This window comes from Hermetia illucens, chromosome 4 (assembly GCF_905115235.1).
Source record: "Hermetia illucens chromosome 4, iHerIll2.2.curated.20191125, whole genome shotgun sequence".
In the NCBI taxonomy this organism is placed as follows: domain Eukaryota; kingdom Metazoa; phylum Arthropoda; class Insecta; order Diptera; family Stratiomyidae; genus Hermetia; species Hermetia illucens.
In genome coordinates, this window is record NC_051852.1 from 30375909 (window position 1) to 30388401 (window position 12493).

Consider the following 12493-nt stretch of genomic DNA (forward strand, 5'->3'; position numbering starts at 1 on the left):
AGGCTTGTTGTGCGGAATATGGAAACCAGTTAGAGCTTTCCGGTCCCAATACATGCTGTAAGCAGAGCTATCAAGTACTACTTGCGGCTCATATCGGTAAACCGGACATGTCCACGTGATCAACACATGCTTGTATGCAAGGTTTTGATGGATCACCCTACATACAGCATTATGACTGGTGATGTATTGCACCGGTGCCATAACAGTACAGCCAGAAATGAGATGGTCCAACGTCTCTAACGCCGAACCACACATTTTGAACTGGTTGTTCTCCACCCGTTCTTTCATGATAAGCTTTTTATAAGCTCGGGTGGCGACCAGGCCCTCCTGAACGCCTCCGTTTCAGCAAAGAGCTCCCCAGCAGACAGCCATCTGTTCGACAAATACAAAATCGACAAATGGCTGTCAAAGACAATTCACGTGTTTGCCTTGCATTGCCTTCGACTTCCATTCATCGATCCGCTCTTGGTCTGACTTCATCCCACTGATTGAAAAATTGATCCTTCAAGTTAAGTGAAGTCAGCCCATCGTCTGCCTTACAGACAGCCGCATGCAAGGGATTCGCCTGCTCTTTGCTGTAAAAATAAGCGCGCAGCGAGTCGACTTGACGATGATGCTGCACCGCCACGTCAACCACGCCCCTACCTCCGACGTCACGAAGCAGGTTCATCCGCCCCACGGACTAGTTTGGATGGTCCATCCGGAATTGGGACATAGTAGTCCGTATCCACCGCTGGACGTTTTCCATATAGGTCTTCGTCCACGGCAATATTTTGAATGCAAAAACCAGTAAAGGGATAGCCTATACATTCAATGAACTTATCTTATTTTCCCCGGGAAATGCAATTTCCGCACCACCTTCATACGTACCATGAATTCGGTCAGCAGATCACCAACTCGAGCATGGGTTCCTTGCAGAATTCCTAGGTACTTGTAGAAGTCTGTCTCGGTCATAGCGTCGATGTGGAGGTCATCAATGCTATGTCCGGCATGCGGCTCGTGATGACCTTTGCGGATGACTTGGATTCGACACTTGTCTAATACAAACTCCACTCGAATATCATGGCTGCACATCTCTACTATTTGCAACAGACTTCTAAGGTGGTCGTCAGTATCAGCAAATCTAAGTACATCAAGTGTGTCAGTTTGCACTTAGCACGTAGGCTATACTTTATTGCACAACTATGCCTTCTAACATGATTCAGCAGCCATGAAAGGGGGTTTAGTGCCATACAGAACCAAATGGGACTCAACGAGTCCCCCTGGAAGATGGGCTCCAAGGTATTAGCACCCTCAGATATAAGCACTAATAAGGTGGTATGACACCCTTTCATGACTGTCGCCAAAACTTGATTAGTTTCGGAGCAATGCGATACAGATGTAGTCCTACAACTAACAAGTCGACAATGGGTTGCTCTTTGCAATCCCTTGACCCAACTCGGCAGCCCTTCTACTCCTCGGACGGAAGGTTGTTGTTCTCGAGGTACGCATTGACTCTCCCACTAATAATGGAACAGACGTTATGAATTTGTAGAGGGTCAGTAAACAAATAATCGCTCGTGTATCTGCAGGGTCCTGCCCCGTGTCCTTCTTAGGGATAAGGTGGAAATTCTTCCGACCATGTATACTGGTGAACTTTTTCTACCAGAAGTTCTGTACCCGATCCAGACCTGGGCCACTCCACTTCTTCGAGCTGTTTATGGCTCGTCGAACTTCCCTTTCGGTAACATGCGCAAAATCCATGCCAGGCGTATTGGCATGGCGGGTGCCTTCGACGGTGATCCACTCAGCATGGTAATCCCCAAAGTTCACCCCAGTATTCTTTCGTACAATCTAATAGCCGCAACTGTACCACAATACACAAGTGATTGTAGTTGCACAGTCGAGATGCAATCTCATCATTGATTAGAGATAGTATTCTCGGAGTTGCTGGAGATGCATAGAGCCTGGGAATACCTAGTCTATCCAAAGGATCCATTTCTGGGAATTCTATACGCTCTTTGGAATCATCCCGAACCTCAACGGAAACCTCAGCTGGACGGTGGAGAAGAGTGTTCTGGCGAGTATTGAAACTGTTACTGCAGCGTGGTGTGATGTTGTTGATGTTGCTGCCTTTGCCCCCCATCGACTCTTAGTAACCAGTTTCTCTGATGACCTTAAGTGGAACATGCTCCTTGATGATGGCCGAGATTGTGTCACTGCGAGTAATGTTACTGCGACTCGCTGCACAGTCACGCGCGCGAATTGCGGGAACGCTTGACGAGTCTCTGGTGCCACCAAGGGGCGGTAAGAATGGCTGATGAATAGGTTCATTTCTTCAGTCCACTTTAGCTGCTGCCTACGCGAGCCTGCTAAATAGTCGCTAGAGCTTGTGGCAAAACAGCTGCTCCTGGTCGTCGTCACGCCTTGACATAAAACCGCCCCACGACTAGCGGTTTCAATACCATGCTGTCCATTACGGAAGCCCGGCCCAGTCACCAAGTCAGATGACTCTCGCCGGTTATCCGTACCGGACCATAAAATTCTCCTTCTCCTTATTTTTGGCAGTGCATTTTATCCCTAACTGCCAGGTGTAGTAATAGCTTCCTCGGTGAGTAATCTGCAAGTTAAGCAGTTAAGCAATTGAATTAATTAATCGATTACAGAGATCCCTTTTATTATCCCCCAATTAGCCGAGTTGAATGCATTTACGAGTAGCACGTCAAGGATAATGACTGCACAATACTTGGCAGTGCCCCCTTTTCATGTATCGCATTTTCAGCTAAGCCAGTAACCAGTTTGATGGTCGACTATTGTTCTGGCCATATGAAAACCCAATCGTGGACTCGATAAACCTTACAAAATCTCTACAGCCGGGGGTAATCTTTTATAGATTATTCGCACTGACATTTTTTCCATAGTGTCAAATAAGCACACAGGTTTGAAAAAAGAGGTTTCACCAGAAGGCTTACCACGTTTAAGCAATAACACTAGCCTTTGGCGTTTCGATATCTAAGCACAGACCCCATCCATCAAACGTGCTTCAAATAACTCTACAAATATGTCTGGTCTCGAGCAAACAGGCGGCTCAAGGGCTTTGTTTGGTAGCTGCTTTTGAGCATTCACGGCGTTACTTTCCCCAAGTAAACGGTTGAATTGTCTGTGACTTTGCTCTCCTCAGATCTTTTTAAATCCATCAAGAAATCCTCCCTTTGGTTCCTCTAAATAGTACTCTAGATAGTATCCCCCTACATCATTGAGATTAGCTCAGCTTTCACCTTTCTTAGAGTGCCTGTCCGGCCCAATTTGAGTCCAACTGTCACATACTTTTTGATTGGACATGGGCTGTCTTGATGGCGCTGGTGTTATAGATGTCATTTTCCCACCTACCGAAGTGTTAGGCCTATTCCTCAAAGTGGGCGGCACACCTTTTTGCTTCTGGAAATCTGCTGCTTTCCTGGATGCTGCTCCTTTTCTCAAACCCTCTTGTTTCTTTGCCTTTGCACGATAATTTAGTACCCTCCCTGGAATCTTTCGCATCTTCCAGCGATTTGTTGTATAGAATTCTGATGGCTCCCACCATATGCTTCAATGCTTGGTGCACGTTATTCTCGTCTTTGAAAAATTCCGACTCTTCCAGGTCAGACCTCTGCTCCATAGCCTTTTCTCCAAAGAGACATCCATTCTTGTTTCCACACTACCTACGTTTACTTACAAGATTCCAAGATCACACCCAGATACTTTACATTAGTGTGTGTGATTTGCCTTTGATGCATGAGTATTGACAATCAGAGAATGGCGTCCTCTCTATGATCGTCCACACCTTCCACGCAAGTTTTAAAGCGAAATTACTATCCGCCAACAGCACCGGTAAATGACTCCTGGCAACATTTTCGAAAGGCTTTGCAGTGCATGCTCCATCAACCCGCCGCTACCGCTTCGCTATTTACGGAAGTTGTTTGGCTTCCAAGCCTTTGAACACTCTGGTTCTCTTGCTTTCTTATTGGACTACATCTTGAGATCGAATGCACTTGATTGTAGGAGGTTTTGCCTTCCGTTGGTTTCCTAGGCATTTGTTGATGCATTCGTCGAGAATCGCCTGGTATTTAGCGAGGTCCTCGTCATTTTGCTCGTCAACAATGCTAGCCTTCTTATTCTTCGCAATGTTGCTCAGAGTATAGATGGCCTTCTAGCATTGACTGTTATGCAGAACTCCCACCGCCCTTCCGCTGCTTCGCTAACTTCCGACTGCCAACTTTCTTGTCGGGGGAGTACTTGAATATTTCGATCCCTCACATATCTGCATGAGTCCCTCACATGATGCATAGGACCACACCGAATCCCAGAAAACAAGCCAACATGGGATTTCGCGTGCAGCTGATGAATAATCAATATGCGAGCGATGAATAATCAATTGGAATTGAAACAGAAAAAAATAACGGTACGAATTCAACCATGGAGCGTAAAACCCCACGTTGGGCGCCATTTGTAATGACAAAGCTCCCTTTGTCATTACAAACGGCGATAGTCTACAACCATCCAAAATGATCTAAGGACGCCAAAGCAGGGAGAGAACCTTAAAGGCCGATCGCCGCACTCGCGCGAAGTTTAGTTAAATGACACGTGAGGAATCGAAGTAGTCAGAGGACCCCCCACACCCCCAAACCTGGCTAGCAAAGAGGAAAGCGAACACATCTCCAAGGAACACTTCGATAGAGTTTCAGTATTTGCTGACGGACCTTCACGATCAGTTTCACCATATTTTTAGATATAGCTCTCCCCTCTTAGTGGTCTCCGGCCACTCTAGACGGTCGTAGACTCCCTTCCCCTCCCCCTTCTCCCTTCGTCATTACAAACCATATTCATGTTTTTGAACATGTGATAAAGAGCTATATTCTTTGTTGTTGCGAGGAAAAGATTGATAGATGAGGGGCCTTAGGTTAGAAATGGATGCCTGCAACGGAGTACTATGTCTGGCTATTCCGTTAGTTCGTCTATAGACACTTCTAAAATCTAAGCAATCTAAGCAAGTGTACAACTTTCCACTTTTTTCAGATTTAGAAACTTCGAAGCTTTCCGAAATGCTGTTCACTTTAGCCATAGTGGTTTTATCATTACTTGTTTTCCTGGATTGGGTGAACAAAAAACGTCGTAATGATATGTCTTCATGGATACCAGGACCAATAAACATACCTATCTTCGGCACCCATCTCATTTTCAGAATGAGGAGCGCAAAAGGTACGTTGAGCAAAAGTGATTGGAGAAATCGTTCATAAGGCAATTTCCCCGATAGATGTTATGCAGATTATGCTGGAGGGTAGTAAGCTCAACGATGGTTTATCGCGGGCATGGATCGGTAACAAACTAACAGTAATGATGACTCGGCCCAAGGATCTTGAAGTAGTTTTAAGCAGTACGAAACACATCAAAAAGGCCGTTTTATATGATTTCCTTAATTCATGGCTCGGTCAGGGATTATTAACCAGCACAGGACCGAAATGGCATTCAAGGCGCAAGGTTATTACTCCGGCGTTTCACTTCAAGATCTTAGAACAATTTGTAGAAATCTTCGATCAGCAAAGTGCAATTCTAGTGAAACAGTTGAGCAAGCACTCCAATGCTGGTAAAGCTTTCAATGTGTATCCTTATATCACCTTAGCTGCATTGGATGTGGTTTGTGGTAGGTGTACAAACTAACCTAAAGCGAAATCTGAATAGATACTAAAACTCAGTCTTCATTTTCAGAAACTTCCATGGGTGTTAAAATAAATGCTCAAAGTGACGCTTACTGCGAATATGTCCGCGCAGTTTCTGAGTAAGGATGGCTACTGCATATTCTTCGTCCTTAACCGAATTTTCTAACGACTTTTCGTTTCAGCATAACAGAAATCGTGATGCATCGTTTCTCAAACACCTTCTTGCAGAATGATTTGGTTTTCAGTATATTTGCTCCAAAGGAAAGGCGAAGGCAGGACGAGGCTCTCAAAGTGCTACATGACTTCACCGATACAGTGATTCAACAAAGACGTATATCCTTGGAACAAGAGCTGGCTGAAAAAAATCCAAATGGTTTGAGTTGAGATGCTAACTTTCAATGTTATCTTTTATCTGCGTCCTTTACTTCCAGAAACCAACGATGATGACATTGGACTTAAAAAGAAGATACCGTTACTTGATGTCCTGCTTCAATCCCAAATCAATGGTAAACCGCTCACAAATGAAGACATCCGAGAAGAAGTCGACACATTCATGTTCGAGGGTCATGATACCACTACATCGGGTATTTGCTATGCATTGTATCTAATATCACGTCATCCCGATGTTCAGGCAAAAATGTTCGAAGAGATTCGTCAAGTCATTGGAGACGATAAGGAAAAACCAGTAACCCAGAGTGATCTACAGGAGTTGAAGTATGTTGAATGTGTTATAAAGGAAAGCCTAAGACTGTTTCCACCAGTGCCAATAGTTGCAAGGGAGTTCACAGCAGATACAACTATCCGTGAGTAGAACTTACCAAACAAGAGATGACAATTATCCTAACTATAGCGTAGAGCATGCTCATTTGTATCTCAGTGTGACTTAGAAAGTTTATGATAAGAGATTCAACTCATTTTCGATATTAATTACAGGTGGCAATAGGATCCCTTCAGGAACTGAATTGACAATCCCAATTTTCATTATACTGAAAGATCCACTATGTTTCCCAGATCCTGAAAAATTCGATCCGGATCGTCACAACCTGGAAAATGCTGTAGAAAAACTTGACCCTTACGCCTACATTCCATTCAGTGCAGGACCTCGAAATTGTATTGGACAGAAATTCGCTATGCTTGAGATGAAAAGTACAATATCTAAAGTGCTGAGACACTATGAACTGTTACCGTTTGGAAAGGATCCGGATCCAGTAATAAATCTTATTTTGAGATCAACGACTGGTATTAATATCGGCATTAAACCAAGGGTGTATTAGTTTTTAAATGAACTTTATAAATGTTTTCTATGTTAATAATAAAGTTACCAAAACCGAATCCAACCAATTATTTGCATTGCCTATCCACTTCCTTCCTAGGCACACAATTATAGTTTGAACTAATTTCCAAATTCCATGATTCTTTCTTCAAATTACTCAACAGCATTAAAGTCAACCATCCAATTATCGTGTTTATCATTAATTTATTGAACTATATGAAGAGGGACTGCCAAACCCTTAAGAATGCTTCGGTCTAATGCTTTCTGTCTAACCCCGAATACTCCGATAGCAGTCAACAACAATGCTGTTTTTAAATGTACCTATAGAAACTAAAATGTAATTTTTACATGCATTCCAGTATAATTTTTTTTTTTTTTTTTGATAATTGCGGGGTCCTAATTCCGCATCAACTTAATGCCGGACCGGACCAAATTGGGAGCAACTTACTCCCTCTTTTTTTGGTCCACGGACCACTCGTTTAGGATTTAGCACCCAAACTTTTAAAAAATGTCAGGCGATGACGGCTTTACGGTTTCTTACCAGGGCAGAGACAAATCGTCAGACGCTGCCTCACCTGTGCCCTGGGAGCAGCGTGGCCAAAGCCGCTCGCAGATGTTTAGTGCTCCTTTATACATAATTCGCAGAACACACGTATAATTCGCAGAACACAACATGACTACGAATTATATTGAGCACAAATCCGCCTTGTTGACCAAAACTTGGTCAGAGCTCAAAATATTTTTATTTTTTTGAGAATTCCAGTTCTTCTCTGATCCCAACATCCACCAAATTGCAGGATTGCGTGACTACATTCACGGCGTTCATCGGCCTTCTAATCTATAAACGTTGAAACATGGAACGTCACATGATTCGTATTCTCGTCGTATTAATGATCAATGCCCCGGCCCATGAGCCAGTCCTTACTGCCTTTTCACGCCCTTTGTCCAAAAGGTCCTTGGAACATAGTACACTGTCAAGGAGCACCTCCAATTAGTTAGTCAATGCTCTGTAGGCGACCTTCTTTCCACCAACACCAATAATACTGACGTTGTTTTTCCTGCAGTGGATTACAAGGATCGTTAAAAGGGGGTTAACAACATTAGGGAACTTCTGCCATAACAATGTCGTCCTTCAAACATTCATTTAATAGAATTCTCTCCAATTAGCAAAGTGCGGGTAAGCACGCAAGTTTTATTCTCATTTTTCAAGACAAATATTAACAAAAGCAGAGAAATAACACTAGACACGGATATCCAGCGTTTGCCAGGTTCCACCATGTGACCATAGGAAAAAGCAGCACCCCCAAGGTGTTTGGTGTTTCCCCAAGAAACTCTAGCATATGTTATCTACAAACAAAACGCCAGCGCCAATCAAGTAGTAACTTCTATGAACCTCCACCCCTCAAAATTTTTTGTTGAAACGTCCACCATGTCGCGAATAAGGACTAACCTCATGGCTACGAATGTCAGATATCGAAAACGGACTATGATTGGTTTCTGGAATGTACGCACGCTCCTCGGCACCGGCAGCGAGGGTCCTCAAAATGTTCACTATCTCGAACTTGAGCGGGAATTCTAGCGTTATAAACTGGACATTCTGGACCTAAGCGAAGTAAGATGGTGGGATTCTGGAGAGTAGTCCTCTTCTTTTTGCAGCCATGTGCTTTTCCACTCTGGAAAGCCAAGTGGTAGCAGACGCCAATCCGGCGCCGGTCAAGGCACGCTATCTTGATATGGAAACCGGTTTGACAGACTTCTGACAGCCTTGGCATTGGTGGCATATTTTTTTGCGCGTACACGAAGGTGGAAAATCTTAGACAGACACGTCCGCCGCAGCTCCGCCGCCCGAACGGCGGAACTACAGTGGGCGCGTGTGGGATTCACACCCACTAGAAATCACCCCCGGTCTCTCCAGCCCCAGCCCCGCGGGATCACCATTGAGGTATTACTTCGCGGGGTAGGTTTGCTCTTAGGCACTCATCCTTCTCCTATTTGCAGCTTTCCTCTTTCTTTGTTCCTTCAGCAACTCCTCCTGCATTTGGATGATTGCAGAGCCAACCGCAAGCCACTTCTCCTCGGACTCCAGCATCTCAGTAACCAAGCTCTCCGGGATCCCGCTCCTGTCCAGCACCTGGTTTAAGCTCCTTCTCTCCATCGCAAATCGTGGGCAGTGAAACATCACATGCTCTGGATCCTCCGGTATGCCATCGCATCTGGGACAGTTCGGAGAATCATCCAACCCAAAGCAGTGCAGATACTGCCTGTAGCAACCACCGTGCCCCGTGAGGAACTGGGTAATGTGGTAGTTGGTCTCCCCATGTTTTCGCTCAAGCCACACCCTAATATTGGGAATCAGCCTGTGCGTCCACCGACCTTTCGCAGACTCGTCCCATCTGCCGCCAGAGATCAAGCGACTCTGACCTTGCCGCATTTCTACGCTGTGCATGCCCCTCCATATGTCTTGCATTGTACAGGACACTCATTTCTTTGGCCAGAATGTCAACCGGAATCATGCCTGCCACCACCAATACTGCCTCATCTGATGTGGTTCTAAAAGCACTGCAAACCCTCAAAGCCATCCGCCGGTAAACCGAGTTCACCTGCTTCCGTCTCTGAGAGTTTGCAAGCGCCTCCACCCACACAGGCGACGAGTAGAGCAGGATGGAGCGCACACTCCGGCTAGCACCAACTTCCGGCAATGTTTCGGCCCACCAATATTTGGCAACGTTTTTGCAAGTGCCGTGGTGGCACTGGCTGCCTTTTGGCATGCATACTCTAGGTGTTCCCTAAAACTCAATTTGGTGTCAATTATTACCCCCAGGTATTTGATAACGGGCTTTGATACGACCGTATGTCCACCGACCTCCACTTTTACAGTGTTATTTTTCCTGCGTTTCGTTATTAAAACCGCTTCCGTTTTCGCGTCCGCCAAGGTCAGCCCGGACTTTTCTAGCCAGGACTTTACCGCTCTCACTGTTTCTGTTGCGTAAGCCTCCACATCTTCTGGGTGTTTTGCTGCAACAACCACAGCTAGGTCATCAGCAAAGCCGACAATCGTAGTCCCCTCTGGGACGGGAAGAGCAAGCACACCATTATACATGATATTCCACAACAGGGGACCAAGTACCGATCGCTGTGGTACCCCGGCTGTGACAATGTACTCTTTGTGGCCCTCATCCGTCCCGTCCCAGAGAGTCCTCTCTGAGAGGTAGTTTTCCACCAAATTCGCTAAGTATCCGGGGACACCTATGTCAGCCAACGCCCGTTTAATTCTATTCCAGTTGGCCGAGTTGAATGCGTTTTTGACATCCAACGCCACCACGGCACAGCAGCCGCCAGAAATCAGTGCACCTTTTGCCAGGTTTACCACCATGCCAATTACGTCCACCGTAGAGTGGGCGGGTCGGAAACCAAACTGGCGTTCCGATAAACCATTGCTGGCTTCGACGATGGGCAGGAATCTGTTGTAGATGACTCTCTCCATCATCTTCCCCATTGTATCCAACAGGCAGATAGACCGATAAGACGCTGGGTTTCCAGGTGGCTTGCCAGGCTTCAGAAGCAACACCAACTTATGCTTTTTCCACTGGGCAGGGAATATTGCTTCTTATTGGTGGCATATTGTTGGAGCACAGAGCCTGGCATATTGTCAATTGGGTTTCAATCGACCGGCAAGGATTCACCACTTCACAATTAGCAGTAAATTTAGGAGTTGTCTACTGGATGTGCGCAACAAGAGAGGCGAAGGAACATCCTCATCAAAGGGGATCACTATTTGATGGTCGCTTAACTTCATTTGCGTTTTGCGTCTCCCACTTCTCCCCCCAAATTCAACATGGACCGCTTGTATGATCCAGCTGTCCCTCGATAGTGGGAGAGCAACCTTGTTTATCGAATGACAGATATACCGTCATCACGGGGCTGCCATCCAATATTCTCCTTTCTTGGGGGGTCGGTATATCATAAAATCTGGCTGACTTCAGAATCACAGAACCAGATCGATGAACGGAAGTGATTGAAGGTTTTATTGAGCACCGCTAGTGATGGCAGGGGTGAGGGGCTCGAACTCTGATACCAGGGGAAATCCCGAGAATTTCAAAGTAATGTGTGCCATGACAAGAGAGAATTTGCTATTGCGATGGTCAGGGAATCGGAAACTAAAACTGTCTACATTTTCCCAGTTGTACTCGTCATTTCCCACCTGTCGGGCATCATTTTCCTCGTTTGTATAATAATTTTCGTCTAGTTTTCATTAATTCGTAGACCAAATTCATTTGCTCTTTTATCGAGGTTTATAAAAATTCCCTTTATTCATATGAGAGATCGCTCAATGATGTTTATATCGTCCGTATGTGCTACGATTTTGCAGAACTTGGAGCACTGTGCATTTTGTTTCCACGGAAAATTGCGTATAACCTGGTCCTATGTTATTTTGAACTGTAGAGTTGCCCGCCAATCTCCTTGATTTAATCCGACGTTTAGCTCAAAAATGTCTTTCAGACTATTATTAATTCTGACCTGTGCTATTGTGTAGAACATTGTCCCATTGATAACGCTTCCCAGTTTCGCTGGAATTCCAAAGTGAACCATTACTTTGTACAGTACAATTCAGTCAATACTGTCATATGTGAACAAATATTTGATGGACATCGACGTTCAATTACCAGCATTTTCTAGCACCTGTCTGACCGTAAATAGCTGGTCACTTGTCGATCTTTCAGTTCGAAAACCTCTCTGGATAGAGCATATCATACTTTTGACCAATCTTGCTGAATCGATTCGTGTTTCCAAATGAAGAGAGTCAAATTATGGAGAGCTTTCATAGTCCATGGAGCGAGTGATTTGATTAGATGAGTTTAGCGGGGATGTCACTTTTGACCGAGAAGGAGCTGTTAAACAGCTAACCGACCGATATCCTGTCCAATATAAGGCTGATATAGCAGCATTACAAGAAATGCGCTGGGCAGGGAACGGTTGGGAGATGGGGCCATCCAGTAAGCCGAGTGCTCCGAGTTGGTTTCTTCGTCAGCCAAAAAATAAAACCGGCTGTTGTCGGTTTAGAAAACTTAAGCAAGCGGCGATAGCCCTAAGTATGTTGGCTTAAATGGTCTTAAAGTTTCTCCCACTGTATGGGGAGTGGACTATATTGAACTGTATTCGACTTTCGCTCAATCTTTAACTCTGGGCTCTCTGGGCGAATGGTAGAATCTTAATGAAAGCATGGTTTTATTGATTTGAAATATTCAATTGTGCTGTCACCGAGTGTTACTCATTATCAATAATGAAATATTTGGGAATTTTGAGTAATCTTGCCATCTTGTTGGTGACGCACATCTTGGACGTTGCTGTCAATCAAGTTTTGGCAGCAAATTTAACTTAAGACAAATGAGCAACAGCTTTATAGGTGTCTTAACTCTATTATAGTTAGGGCTTCACATTCTGCGTTTGCGAGACAAACGTTCACACCCTACAGAGAAGACTGCAGAGTCGGAGAAGGATACCTACAAAGTAAAGCGGGTCGTCGAGATATGATATCAAAATCTTA

The 12493-nt window shown here is 44.8% G+C and overlaps 1 protein-coding gene across 1 annotated transcript in view; it reads left to right on the plus strand.

The window, feature by feature from the left end:
* The window catches only part of LOC119653420, a 31094-nt gene extending 24087 nt beyond the window's left edge, over positions 1–7007 (plus strand). The window contains exons 9-14 of the mRNA XM_038057997.1: positions 5035–5217; positions 5273–5659; positions 5725–5794; positions 5858–6048; positions 6107–6478; positions 6609–7007. Of these exons, the coding sequence (XP_037913925.1) occupies positions 5035–5217; positions 5273–5659; positions 5725–5794; positions 5858–6048; positions 6107–6478; positions 6609–6949 (1544 nt within the window). The 3' untranslated portion in view covers positions 6950–7007. The remainder of the gene's footprint in view (positions 1–5034; positions 5218–5272; positions 5660–5724; positions 5795–5857; positions 6049–6106; positions 6479–6608) is intronic.
* The last annotated feature ends 5486 nt before the right edge of the window (positions 7008–12493 follow it).